Source organism: Microtus oregoni, unplaced genomic scaffold (assembly GCF_018167655.1).
Source record: "Microtus oregoni isolate MIOR12 unplaced genomic scaffold, Mior012 000097F_ref0000449, whole genome shotgun sequence".
NCBI lineage: Eukaryota > Metazoa > Chordata > Mammalia > Rodentia > Cricetidae > Microtus > Microtus oregoni.
The window spans coordinates 3,078,326-3,093,853 of NW_024544710.1; the positions used below are offsets into that span (position 1 = coordinate 3,078,326).

The 15,528-nt window shown below is 39.7% G+C and overlaps 1 protein-coding gene across 1 annotated transcript in view; it reads left to right on the plus strand.

Moving 5' to 3' along the window:
* The window catches only part of LOC121442853 (phosphorylase b kinase regulatory subunit alpha, skeletal muscle isoform-like), a 139,479-nt gene that overhangs the window by 71,759 nt on the left and 52,192 nt on the right, over positions 1–15,528 (plus strand). The window contains 2 exon segments of the mRNA XM_041644506.1: positions 12,705–12,814; positions 14,470–14,614. Of these exon segments, the coding sequence (XP_041500440.1) occupies positions 12,705–12,814; positions 14,470–14,614 (255 nt within the window).

Consider the following 15,528-nt stretch of genomic DNA (forward strand, 5'->3'; position numbering starts at 1 on the left):
TAGACTAATAATTTTTAAATACAAAATTATTTAAATTTCATTTAATTCCAAGCAATAGCACATTTTCCATTATCCTTTGTTTTTAAACTCCTTTCTACTAGTTCATGATTATATAGGAGGGACTACATACTTTTGTATATATTAGTTCCAAAAAATATATCCCCAGGCATGGTAGCTTGGCAGTAGGATTATTGTAAGTTATAAGCAAGCCTAGGCTACTTAGTGAGTTTCAAGCCAGCCTAAGCTAGAGTCTGAGACCCTGTCTCAAAAAGCCACATGTATACATGCATACATACATAACACATGCATGTATATATATATATATGTAGTGGAGAGAGAGAGAGAGAGAGAGAGAGAGAGAGAGAACACTCCTGGATGAACCTAAGGGCTAAAATGCCATACCTCTGAAACTCTGACACTGCTTTAAGTTTTGATTTGGTTTGTTTCAGTTTGGTTTGGTTATGAGTTAAGGTCATACTATATAATCCAAACTAGACTCAGACTTATGACCATCTTTTCCAAGCCTCCCAGGTGCCAATTCCAGGTGTGCACCACCAGAATCCTCTCCCCTTATTCTTTAAATTTAGATTAGGGCAAACTTTTATTACTCAGATGTGTAATATGTGTGTTTACATATATGTATTTCATTTGTATAACTTTTTAAATATGAAATTCATTGTATGAAATATTTTTTCACTTAGGAACTGGGAATTGTCTTTAGTTTTACCTGAATACGTACACTGTTCTGGTTCTCATCAGTTTTTAGAAGTTGTAAGTTATCTGATTACCAACTGACATGTACATACTGACTTCTGGAGATTAAAAAAAAAATACAGAAAAAAAAACAAAAAAAAAATACAGAAAAGAACCCAGAAAAAAAAAAGATTTTAGAACACTCATAATTTAACCACTGAAGAGGCCATTGTTTTTGTTTGCAGGTTTTTGTTTATATTAAGCTTTTATAAAATGACTTGTTTTTAGAAGAATGTTTTCATAGAGTAGACATTTCAGTCTGGCTCTTACAATCTTTCCACCCCCTAACACCATGTTTCTGCTATGATCCCGAGCCTTGTGTGCTGGAGTTGTGTTATAGATGGATCAGTCGGGTCTGGGTACCACACAGTCACTTGTGGTCTGCATTTTGAACACTTGTAGTTTTGTATAATGATCTTTCGCTATTGATTTTATTAAGCTGTACATTTTTCTCGACTTCCCTCCCTTCCTCTCCCCTGCCCTTCTACCCTCTGCAAGGAGATTTTTTTTGTTGAGGAATAAGAACTATACTTATCTGTGGGTATAAGGATCAATATTTGAAGTATAGTTAGATGCCAGGATCCAGCCTCAGCTCAGGTTCAGGTCCTGACACAGGGAAGGGGTATCAGCACAAGGAAAAACTCTGACCACCAGGTGCACAGGACTCAAGTTACACTGAATAGCTTGAGAAGGTCCCATGTCTTAATCTTTCTGTAAAAGGCAGACTTTGATAAGGCATTATTTTCCCATTGGACTGTACCATACCTCTTTACCAGTATAAGTGTATGGTAAAGATGAATCTCTCCATCCCACATTTTACATTGCATTTTTTCCATTGGATCATACCAGATTTTATCATTGATTCTATGTGCTTGGTGTCCAGGGAACTTACTCTCAACAGTTGGCACTATGTGCATTCCTGGGACTTTTTCCTTATTCTCTGCATACATGCCTTACTCTCCCTTCCAGAAGTGAGAGACATGGTTAGTGTTTCAAGTATTGTTTTTTCACCTAACTGTCTCTATTTAGAGACAGAAAAGTTCCCACGCTTAGGCATTGTAGTTAGTAATTCCAGATAAGAGATTTCAGAAGCATTAGTTTGCCTGCTGAATATTAGGGGAAAATATTTGAGAAAGAACAAAATTTCCAGGGAAAATTACAGCTGTTTCATGTGTGACTGACAAAGTAAAACTAAAAACTGCCTAATAAAGCAACAATATAATGAGAGAGAAAAGTCTACAAGCTGCATGAATTTTGCAAATTCTTGCACTGTCCCATTGTCTCCTGGTCCTTGTCAAGTAAGAATCCATTTCCACTGGTGCCTTGCCCTGAGGAAAGCCACTGAACAGGTAGTCATATGCTGATCTGAGACGAGGCTGCACAGCTCCAACAATAGGAATTATGAGGGTCACTAAAGTGCCATAACTTCACTAGTCCCAGGTAGCTGGCCAGGTTTCCAGTACCAGGTACAATTTCACTGTTGTTGAGTAGATCTTAGTTCAGTTAGAGAGCTGTTGGTTACTGCGGTGGTATGTGTGCTACTATTGCACCCTTAGAAATAGCACGCCACGCTGGTCATTGCTTTAGTTCACAAACATTATACCTGAGCAGGACTACTGGTTGCTTCTCTCCATTGTGGACTTGCATATTGTCTCCTAGTACTATACTATGAAAGCTAAACCTCAGGAAGGAGGTATTCAGGTCAGACCTCGCTTGGATGCTGCATCCTTCATCTTTTGTTCAAAGTATATTGTGTCTTTAGCAATAGAGAGTTATCTTCAACTCTGGGAGGCAGCCAAGGGCAACAGCAATTGTTTATGTTGTAGGAGTCTGACCAACAATTCAAAAGGGAGCTTTTCCTGCATGGTATATACAAACTTATATGTATTATATGTAGTTTTAGATAGATCAATTATATTTCTTATGACTTTTCAGGACATTCTAACTTACTTTACTTTACCCTCTTTCTATATTTATCATCTTCCCCCTCCCTAACTAGAGCCCCTCATTTTTAAATTTTTCTCATTCAGATGACTTAAACCCTACTTACACCTCTCTTCCCTTCTCTATTGCTCTCTGCCCCATGTAGTAGTCCCTTTTTACTTTCCTGGTTACTGCAGTTACTTCAGGCTATATACGCACATTTAAAGACCTGGAGCTAGGAACCATAGATGAGAGAGAACCATGACATTTATCTTCTGGGTCTGAATTACCTCATTCAATATAGTTCCAAAGACTGATGATAATAAAAGAAAATATTGAAGAAAAAGAATGTTAAACTTTTGATATATTGTGCCACAATTAAAAGCATAATTTCAGTGCCAATGAGATGGCTCAGCAAATAAACTTACTAAGCAAGTCTTTAGACTTGAGTTCCATCCCAAGAACCCACATGAAGTTGGAAAGAAAGATCCAACACCGCAAAGTTGTCCTCTGACCCATGCATGTGTACCTTTGCACATACATTTACACACATCATGCACATACAATAACAAATAAAAATTTAAAAGCGTAATTTTAGCTTCAGGTATAATGGAATAGCTTGTGGGTTTTTTTTTTTAGTCCTTATACTAAGAATAGCCCAAAAGGAGAAGAAAAATATTAGAAGATACATTAGGAAGCCTTTGGAAATGAATAAATGAGCAGAAAGCCAAAGAACAAACAGCTGCTCCTACTCCTTCTCTTCCTCCTTGTTTTCATGAAATTGCCTCACTGTATATACCAAGCTGGCCTCTAACTTGCAATTTTCCTGCCTACTACTCACAGTCGTCTTGCCTCAGCCTTCCATGTGCAGGAATTATAGGTTTATAACATTATGCTTGGTTCAGATACACAAACTTCTGTTAATATAGTAAATAATAAAAATATAACCAATTATAAATAAATAATTGAAATAATGAACTGTGTTCTTATGTGGAAAAAAATCTAAAGATTTCATATATATTTAAAAAGCCTGCTAGAAGCTGGGCAGTGGTGGTTTATACCTTTAATCCCAGCACTTGGAAGGCAGAGGCAGGTAGATCTCTATGAGTTTGAGGCCAGCCTGGTCTACAGAGTGAGTTTCAGGGTAGTCAGGACTGTTACACAGAAAAACAGAGAGAGAGAGAGAGAGAGAGAGAGAGAGAGAGAGAACGAGAGAACCATTAGAAATAATAAATTGGGCAAAGATATAGGACACAAAATTATATATTTTCATTTCTATATTAAAAATAAATGATCCAAAAAGGAAATCAACAAAAATGCATTTATAGTTGCATCAAAAAGAACAAAGACGCCGGGCGGTGGTGGCGCACGCCTTTAATCCCAGCACTCGGGAGGCAGAGGCAGGCGGATCTCTGTGAGTTCGAGACCAGCCTGGTCTACAAGAGCTAGTTCCAGGACAGGCTCCAAAACCACAGAGAAACCCTGTCTCGAAAAACCAAAAAAAAAAAAAAAGAACAAAGACTATAAAAATGAATATAACTAAATAGGTAGAAGATTTGTTCGCTAAATATAACAAATGTTAATGAAAGAAATTAATGAAAATTGAAATTATTTTATTGTCTGAAAAACAGATATAACTGGAGATTATAATGTTAAATGAAATAAGCCAGACTTTGATAAATAATTGCATTTTTTCTCAATTTTATAGAAAATTTTAAAAGATTTAAAATTAAACATAGACTAGGTATATGATTCAAGAATTCTAAGTACATACTCTGAAGGAAATGCAGTGAAGAGGTAGAATAAGTATTATCTTTGTTACTGTACAGTATTGTTCACAGTAGACAAAATGGGAACACTCCAAATTCCCATCAACAATTGAATAGAAAAACAAAGGTGGTATATACATAGGTAGAATATTTGGCCTTAAAAGAGGAAGGAAATTCTAACATGTGCTATGCCATATATGAACTTCAAAGATATTGTGCTGAGTTAAATAAAGCAGTTAGTTTTCAAAGGAAAGATATTTATGATTCTCGTTGAGTAGTCTAATTCACAGACACAAAGTAGAAATTTATTGTTAGATTGAGAGGAGAAGGGAACTAGCAAGTAGAGTTTCGATTGAGAGGAGAAGGGAACTAGCAAGTAGAGTTTCAGTTTGATAAGATGAAGTAGTGATGGCATTTACACGATGATGTATTTAAAGTCACTAAACTGTACTCTTAAAATGATAAATTTTATGTTACACATATTTTTCTGTGATAAAAAAATACTAACAAAGACCAGCATAATGGCTAAACAGGTAAGAACACTTTCCACAAAAGCCTGATGACTTGAGTTTGATCCCAGAAACTCAAAGTGAAAAGAACCAGCTACAAAGGTTGCCCTCTGACTTCCATGTGTGTCATGTCATGAGAATGTGTGCCTGTACACACACACACACACACACACACACACACACCCTAAGCAATAATAGTTAAAACCTAGTTTTGATATTAATCCCAGAGCAAATGTGTGCTTAATTCAGTGAAACTTGTAATCGAGCATTCTCTAGTCTGCTCCCTTTCAAGTTGAAAAAACTCTGAAAATGTAGCATGTTTAGGGATTGGGGGAATGGCTCAGTTGGTGAAACACTTGTCTCGCCATCATGAGGACCCAAGTTTGGTTCCATGAATAAACATAAGCTGATCTACTGGGAGCTCACCAAGGCCAGCTGGACTGGGACCGAAAAAGCATGGGATAAAACCGGACTCTCTGAACATGGCGAACAATGAGGGCTGATTAGACGCCAAGGACAATGGCACGGGGTTTTGATCCTACTTAATGTGCTGGCTTTGTGGAAGCCTAGCCAGTTTGGATGTTCACCTTCCTAGATATGGACGGAGGGGGGAGGACCTAGGACTTACCACAGGGCAGGGAACCCAGACTGCTCTGTGGACTGGAGAGGGAGGGGGAGAGGAGTGGGGGGAGGGGGAGAAGGGTGGGAGGAGGGGGAGGGAAATGGGAGGCTGGGAGGAGGTGGAAACTTGTTTTTTGTTTATGTTTTTTTTCTTCTTTTCTTAATAAAAAAATTATAAAGAAAAAAAAAAAGAATGTCAGGAATGGTATGCATGCTTGTAATCCCAGCACTGGGAAGGAAGAGACATGAGGATCCAGGGGCTCACTAGCCAGAACATCTAGCCTAGTTGGTGGACTAGGTTGACGAGAGAATGGACCTCACAAGGAGATGAGTGACATTCCTGAGAATGACACCCAAGGCTTTCCACTGGTCTACATGTGTACTCATACACATATGCATGAAAAGGCAGCATATCAAAGATAAAGATATCAAATCAAGTACTCATGAAAATATGTCATAGCCAAAAACATATAGTAGGGGTTCTATAAGTACTGACAAGAAAAGATATTCAATGTATTTGTGAGGAAAACATTTTTAGAACAATGTGTATTTTCCCCTTTGGTGATAGGAAAAATGCATGTCAGTGAATGAACAATATACTTATTGTATCTAAAAGTCTATTTAATTTACTTTTACATATATAGTAATATATATAATACATTTAACATAGGTATGGATTGCAAGATAGATTCTAATGTTAAGAAAGCTAGACTGTAAAAGGAAGACACCTTAAACAGAAAGAAATGAGGTAGATGGCACAGAGGCGGAGCGGCGGCGGCCAGACGCGGCGGAGCGGCGGCGGCCAGACGCGGCGGAGCGGCGGCGGCCAGACGCGGCGGAGCGGCGGCGGCCAGACGCGGCGGAGCGGCGGCGGCCAGACGCGGCGGAGCGGCGGCGGCCAGACGCGGCGGAGCGGCGGCGGCCAGACGCGGCGGAGCGGCGGCGGCCAGACGCGGCGGAGCGGCGGCGGCCAGACGCGGCGGAGCGGCGGCGGCCAGACGCGGCGGAGCGGCGGCGGCCAGACGCGGCGGAGCGGCGGCGGCCAGACGCGGCGGAGCGGCGGCGGCCAGACGCGGCGGAGCGGCGGCGGCCAGACGCGGAGGAGCGGCTGCACAACACCGCATACAGGAAGAGGCTTTCGGGGACAGGCACAGAGGCAGACCCAAGCGGCGGGAACAGGCGTGCAATAAGGAGAGCAGATCGCCCTACTACATTTGAATCAAAGAGGTAGGCCTTTGGTTGGCCAGGTCACTGGCACAAGGGGAGCCTGGTCCTGTCCTGAAGATCCTTCAGAGGGGTGAGAGGGTTCTTGGCCTGCAGTAGGAACCACGAAAGAGAGTGAGGGCATTTTGTAAGCGGAGCCCTTGGCCAGCAGGGAAACCTGATCCGGTTTTTAAAGGACCCATTGGATAGGATCAATAGGAGGAGATGGGCAGGCGCCAAGGCAAGAATTCTCCCAATAATCCGAAAAACAACATGAAAACATCAGAACCCAATGATCTTACAACAGAAGTATTTGAACAACCTAACACAGAAGAAATGGAAAAAATCGACTTTATGAAGATAATAGAGTCCCTTAAACAACATGTAAAAAATGCCCTTATAGAAATGGATGAGAAGTATAACAAAAAGTTTGAAGAAATGAGTAAATACGTACATGATACCCTGGGAAACCAAGAAAAAACCATCAAACAGGTAATGGAAACAGTTCAAGAATTGAAAACTGAAATGAAGGCAAAGAAGAAAATACAAACTGAGGACCAGCTGGATATGGAAAATCTAGGCCAACGAGCAGAGTCTACAGAAACAAGCATAATCAATAGAATACAAGAGCTAGAAGAAAGACTCTCAGATGCTGAGGACACCATAGAGAAAATAAACGAACAGATCAAAGAAAACAGCAAAGCCAACAAATTCTCAACACAAAACATTCAGGAACTATGGGACACAATAAAAAAACCAAACCTAAGAATAATAGGAATAGAAGAAGGAGAAGAGTCACAGCTCAAAGGCTCAGAAAATATTTTCAACAAAATTATGGAAGAAAACTTTCCCAACTTAAAGAAAGATATTCACTTAAATATTTAAGAAGCATACAGAACACCAAACAGACTGGATCAAAGAAAAACATCTCCTCGCCATATAATAATCAAAACACAAAATATACAGGTTAAAGAAAAAATATTAAGAGCTGCAAAAGAAAAAGGGCAAGTAACTTATAAAGGTAAACCGATCAGACTTACACCTGACTTCTCGATGGAAACTATGAAAGCCAGAAGGTCCTGGATAGAGGTTCTGCAGAAGCTAAGAGACCATGGATGCAAACCCAAACTACTATACCCAGCCAAGCTATCATTCATTATCAATGGAGAAAACAAAACATTCCAGGATAAGAACAAATTTAAACAATACGTAGCCACAAATCCAGCCCTACAGAAAGTAATAGAAGGAAAATCGCAACCCAAGGAATCCAACACTGCCAACACTGCCTACAATAACCCAGGCATCTAATGACCCTTCACGAGCACATCTCAAAGAAGGGAGACAATCTCTACTACCAAAAGCAATAAGAATAACCGGAGTAAACAACCACTGGTCATTAATATCACTTAATATTAATGGGCTCAATTCACCTATAAAAAGGCACAGGCTAAAAGATTGGATACGAAAACAGGATCCAACATTCTGCTGTTTGCAAGAAACACATCTCAACCACAAAGACAGGCACCTACTCAGAGTAAAGGGTTGGGAAAAGGTGTTTCAAGCAAATGGTCCTAAGAAAAAAGCAGGTGTGGCCATACTAATTTCTAACAAAACTGACTTCAAACTAAAATCAATCAGAAGAGACCGAGACGGTCACTTTATACTCATAACAGGAACAATTCATCAGGAGGAGGTCTCAATCCTGAATATATACGCCCCCAATATAAAAGCACCTACTTATGTAAAAGAAATATTACTAGAACTCAAGGCAGACATCAAACCACACACACTAGTAGTAGGAGACTTCAACACACCTCTCTCTCCAAGGGACAGGTCAATCAGACAGAAACCTAATAGAGAATTAAGAGAATTATTGGAGGTAATGAAGCAAATGGACTTAACAGACATCTATAGAACATTCCACCCAAATAGGAAAGAATATACCTTCTTCTCTGCAGCTCATGGAACCTTCTCAAAAATTGACCACATACTCGGAAACAAAGGAGACCTCCACAGATACAAAAAAATATCAGTGTCCACCTGTGTCTTATCAGATCATCACGGATTAAAATTAGAAGGCAACAACCACGCTGCCCCCAAAAAACCGACAAACTCATGGAAACTGAACAGTCAACTACTGAACCACACCTGGGTCAAGGAAGAAATCAAGAAAGAAATTAAAGTCTTCCTTGAATTTAATGAAAATAAAGGGACAACATACTCAAACCTATGGGACACAATGAAAGCAGTGCTAAGAGGAAAGTTCATAGCACTAAGTGCCCACTTAAAGAAAACGGAGAATGCATACATTGGGGACTTAACAACACACCTGAAAGCTCTAGAAAAAAAAGAAGCAGACGCGCCCAGGAGAAGTAGAAGACTGGAAATAATAAAACTGAGGGCTGAAATCAACAAAATAGAAACACAGAAAACAGTCCAAAGAATCAATGAAACAAAAAGCTGGTTCTTGGAGAAAATCAACAAGATCGACAAACCCCTATCCAAACTAATTAAACGACAGAGAGAGAACACGCAAATAAATAAGATCAGAAATGAAAAGGGGGACATAACCACAGACACAGAGGAAATTCAGAGAATCATTAGATCTTACTACAAAAGCCTGTATGCCACAAAACTGGAAAATACAAAAGAAATGGACATTTTTTTAAATAAGTACCACATACCAAAGCTAAACCAAGACCAGGTGAATGATCTAAATAGACCGGTTTCTCGCGAAGAATTAGAAATGGTTATCAAAAATCTCCCTTCGAAAAAAAGCCCAGGACCAGATGGTTTCAATGCAGAATTCTACCAGAACTTCCAAGAAGAACTAATACCTATACTCCTTAATGTATTTCACAATATAGAATCAGAAGAGTCATTGCCAAGTTCCTTCTATGAAGCTACAGTTACCCTGATACCAAAACCACAAAAAGACCCAACCAAGAAAGAGAATTACAGACCGATCTCACTCATGAACATCGACGCAAAAATTTTCAATAAAATACTGGCAAACCGAATCCAAGAACACATAAGAAAATTATCCATTATGATCAAGTAGGCTTCATCCCAGAGATGCAGGGCTGGTTCAACATATGCAAATCTATCAATGTAATCCACCATATAAATAAACTGAAAGAAAAAAACCATATGATCATTTCACTAGATGCTGAAAAAGCATTCGACAAAATTCAACACCCCTTTATGATAAAGGTCTTGGAGAGAATAGGGATACAAGGGTCCTACCTAAATATAATAAAAGCTATTTACAGCAAGCCAACAGCTAACATTAAATTAAATGGAGAAAAACTCAAAGCCATCCCACTTAAATCAGGAACACGACAAGGATGTCCACTCTCTCCATACCTCTTCAATATAGTGCTTGAAATTCTAGCAATAGCAATAAGACAACATAAGGAGATCAAGGGGATTCGTATTGGAAAGGAAGAAGTTAAGCTTTCGTTATTTGCAGATGATATGATAGTGTACATAAGCGACCCCAAAAATTCTACCAAAGAACTCCTACAGCTGATAAACAGCTTTAGTAATGTGGCAGGATACAAGATCAACTCCAAAAAATCAGTTGCCTTCCTATACACTAAGGATAAGGAAGCAGAGAGGGAAATCAGAGAAGCATCACCTTTCACGATAGCCACAAATAGCATAAAATACCTTGGGGTAACCCTGACCAAGGAAGTGAAAGATCTACTTGACAAGAACTATAAGTCTTTGAAGAAAGAAATTGAAGAAGACACCAGAAAATGGAAAGACCTCCCTTGCTCTTGGATTGGGAGGATCAACATAGTAAAAATGGCAATTCTACCAAAAGCAATCTATAGATTCAATGCAATCCCCATCAAAATCCCATCAAAATTCTTCACAGATCTGGAGAAGACAATAATCAACTTTATATGGAAAAACAAAAAACCCAGGATAGCCAAAACAATCTTATACAATAAAGGATTGTCTGGAGGCATTACCATCCCTGACTTCAAACTCTATTACAGAGCTACAGTATTGAAAACAGCTTGGTATTGGCATAAAAACAGAGAAGTCGACCAATGGAATCGAATAGAAGACCCTGACATTAACCCACAAACCTATGAACACCTGATCTTCGATAAAGGAGCTAAAAGTATACAATGGAAAAAAGAGAGCATCTTCAACAAATGGTGCTGGCAAAACTGGATGTCAATCTGTAGAAGAATGAAAATAGATCCATATCTATCACCATGCACAAAACTCAAATCCAAATGGATTAAAGACCTCAATATCAGTCTGAACACACTGAACCTGATAGAAGAGAAAGTGGGAAGTACTCTACAGCACATGGGCACAGGAGACCACTTCCTATGTATAACCCCAGCAGCACAGACACTAAGGGCATCATTGAATAAATGGGACTCCCTGAGGCTGAGAAGCTTCTGTAAAGCAAAGGACACTGTCACTAAGACAAAAAGACAACCCACTGACTGGGAGAAGATCTTCACCAACCCTGCTACTGACAAAGGTTTGATCTCCAAAATATATAAAGAACTCAAGAAACTAGACCGTAAAAGGCTAATCAACCCAATTATAAAGTGGGGCACTGATCTGAACAGAGAATTCTCAACAGAAGAACTTCAAATGGCCAAAAGACACTTAAGGTCATGCTCAACCTCCTTAGCGATCAGGGAAATGCAAATCAAGACAACTTTAAGATACCACCTTACACCTGTCAGAATGGCGAAAATAAAAAACACCAATGATAGCCTTTGCTGGAGAGGTTGTGGAGAAAGGGGTACACTCACCCATTGCTGGTGGGAATGCAAACTTGTGCAACCACTCTGGAAAGCAGTGTGGCGGATTCTCAGGAAATTCGGGATCAACCTACCCCTGGATCCAGCAATACCACTCTTGGGAATATACCCAAGAGAGGCCCTATCATACAACAAAAGTATATGCTCAACTATGTTCATGGCAGCATTGTTTGTAATAGCCAGAACCTGGAAACAACCTAGATGCCCTTCAATGGAAGAATGGATGAAGAAAGTATGGAATATATACATATTAGAGTATTACTCAGCAGTAAAAAACAAGGACTTCTTGAATTTTGCATACAAATGGATGGAAATAGAAAACACTATCCTGAGTGAGGTAAGCCAGACCCAAAAAGAGGAACATGGGATGTACTCACTCATATTTGGTTTCTAGCCATAAATAAAGGACATTAAGCTTATAATTCATGTTCCTAGAGAAGCTAAATAAGAAGGTGAATCCAAAGACAAACACATAGGCATCCTCAGGAATATTAACCTTCATCAGGCGATGAAAGGAGACAGAGACAGAGACCCACACGGGAGCACCGGACAGAAATCTCAAGGTCCAAATCAGGAGCAGAAGGAGACGGAGCACGAGCAAGGAACTCAGGACCACGAGGGGTGCACCCACACACTAAGACAATGGGGATGTTCTATTGGGATCTCACCAAGGCCAGCTGGCCTAGGTCTGAAAAAGCATGGGATAAATCCGGACTAGCTGAACATAGCGGACAATGAGGAATACTGAGAATTCAAGAACAATTGCAGTGGGTTTTTGATCCTACTGCACGTACTGGCTTTGTGGGAGCCTAGGCAGTTTGGATGCTCACCTTACGAGACCTGGATAGAGGTGGGCAGTCCTTGGGCTTCCCACAGGTCAGGGAACCCTGATTGCTCTTCGAGCAGATGAGGGAGGGGGAATTGATCGGGGGAGGGGGAGGGAAATGGGAAGCGGTTGTGGGGACGAGGCAGAAATCCTTAATAAATAAATAAATTTAAAAAAAAAAAAAAGAAATGAGGTAGATGTGTATATATGTATATACATACATTGTGAGTGTCTGTGGAAACCAATATTGCTTTAATCTGTACATTAAGAATATCCTGACCAGTTTTCAATTTTGTGTCAGGATGCAACAGTAGAATGAATCTCAGTTTACGACCCTACAGGTTCATGGGTGTGCTTGGAACATCAAAACTCTATGACATCCGCAAAACAGTCTTCACTTTCACTCCACAGGTGAGTGGCAAAAGCTGCACCATGCATTGAGATGAATCGAAATGAGAGGAGAGAGACTGCAGAAATAAAACATTGGCTGGAATTGGATTAGTCACAGTCCTACAGGGCCTTGCATGTATCAAGTGATTCAATAACTGTTCGCTGAATTGAACTCGCTGCGTAGAGCTTTGCCAAGTGACTGCCACTACCAATATTCCCGGGTGTTAAACTGTGATTGGGATTTTCCGAATGTTAAGGTATTTACAGAATTTTCCTTATTTTTCAGAAGTTAGATTAAGACTGTATTTGTCCTTTATGTGTGGAAATACTATCTATTTAACTGCTCAATTAAGTGTTTCCTATTATGAAGGAGCCTTTTCATTTGCATAGAAATCTTCAATGTCCTCTTTTAAAGAAAAATAACAGGATTATTAGGCTGTAATCATATATATTGGTGGCCTGACATTTGTTAGCGACATACATAGATCTAAGATGGATGGCAGTAGCAGTTATTTTCTGGGAAGGAAGCTAGGTACAGTGTCACATGCTTGTAATTCCAGCACTTAGGAGGGTGAGGCAGTGCATTCAGCACCAACAAGGGCCACATGGTTAGCAAGGTTAGTATGAGGTACATAGGAATATTCTGTCTCAACCAAGGGCTGAAGATGAAGCTTAATGGTCAAGTGCTTTCTAAACATGCACAAGTCCTAAGGTTTGATCTCTAGTAGCAAAGTAATTATTTTCTTGAAGGAGAATTTTAATCCTCTATTTGTTATATCTAAAACAGTGCATCTAAGATAGACAAAAGATGAACTTAACCTAGACTCTATTTCTGACTTTTCCATTTGCTAATCAGATGTGTGTGTGTTAGTTCACATACTGCCCCTGAGTCTTACTCTTCATATTAAAAGAAAAACGGCAGCCAGGTGGTGGTGGCGCACGCCTTTAATCCCAGCACTCGGGAGGCAGAGGCAGGCAGATCTCTGTGAGTTCGAGCCCAGCCTGGTCTACAAGAGCTAGTTCCAAGACAGGAACCAAAAGCTACAAAGAAACCCTGTCCTGAAAAATAGAAAGAAAGAAAGAAAGAAAGAAAGAAAGAAAGACGTCAAGCTGAGAATAGTGGTGCGTGCCTGTAATCTCATAACTCAGGAATTACAGAGCAAGGGCATTATGAGTTCAAAGCGAGCCTAGGCTACATAATAAAAAATTAGGAAGAAAGGGGAGAGGTAGAGGAGGAGCTACTTATACTAGGTGGTTATAGGATTAAATGAAATTATATACTTGAAAAAAATTGTAAGCAGTCACACACTTTAAAAATATCAGAAACTAGCTAGGCAGTGATGGCTGCACACCTCTATCCCAAGCAGTCAGGAGGCAGAGGCAGGCAGATCTCTGAATTCAAGGTCAGTCTGGTCTACAGAGTGAGTTCCAGGACAGCCAGGGCTACACAGAGAAATCTTAGCTCGAAAAAATCCAAAATAAAAAGTAAAAAATATCAGAAATTATTGTTATGCATACCGTTGACCACCACATACTTTTGGAATTATTAGTCATTAAATTTGAGAGTACTGTTTCCTGTGTGACATATATGCTTTATGAATAAGCAGACATTGAAAAATACTATTTGATATTTGTGAGAGAAAATTTTTCTGAATGATTGTTTTTCCTTTTCTCAGTTTATAGATCAGCAACAGTTCTACCTGGCTCTGGACAACCAGATGATAGTAGAAATGCTTAGAACAGATCTGTCCTACCTCTGTAGCCGCTGGAGGATGACAGGCCAGCCCACCATCACTTTCCCCATCTCACACACCATGCTTGGTAAGAGAATGAGTGAAGGAAGTTATGTGTGTAGTCCTTCAGTGTCGCACTGCAGAGCAGTACTTACCAGCTTAGCTTTTGTGTCAGACAATTTTCTAAGCTCTGGACACACAGGGTGATAGACAAGTAAGGTTTCTGTTCTATTTAAGTTTATGTTTTAGGAGGTGAAGACAGATGATAAATATGAAATAAACGGATGCATAAGAATATTTCATATGGTTTGAGAGCCACAGTGTAAAAACGGAGCAAAGACTAGCTTTAGGTAATTGATTTCTGAGTTAATTTTCCAAAAGTTATATTCTACAATTGTTTTTAAAGAGAATGCTACTGCATCCTGCATCTGTTTTATCCCAGTGGAGCATCACAATTTATAGGAAAGTTCCCAAGCTTCTCCTTCCAAAGCCCATCTTACTGAAGGAGTCGCATTTAGGCGGAGAAAATGCAAAAGCTTTTGGGTTGTATTAGGACCAGGGAGAGCTGCTTCCTCACAAGGAAAGGCTTTGTTGTTCTGAGTTCTGCTGCTTTCTTTCTGTGTCTCTGCTGTTGCTTCCAAAGTTCTGTGTGTACTGCCAAAGTGCATAGAATTCCTTTTCATGAAAAAGAACCTTTGATCATTAGTCATTCAAAATCCAGACAGACTGGTAGGAATTTTGGTCACATCTGAAAAGGGCTACAAAATAGCAGGAGCTGAGAAAGTGGGGTAGTCTTTGTTCTTTTTAACAAGTGCGCATTTAAAACTAATGTATTCGCATAATTGTCTTGAGATAGTTACAGTTTAATTTAGAAGGCAAAGTTAATAGATAATAATAATAGAAAACAAATTCAAGATAGTACATTAAGTACTAAAGCACTGAAAGCTATCATGGTGCCTAAGAAAAAAGTTCAGCTGATATAGAACTTAGGCTTTCAGATTT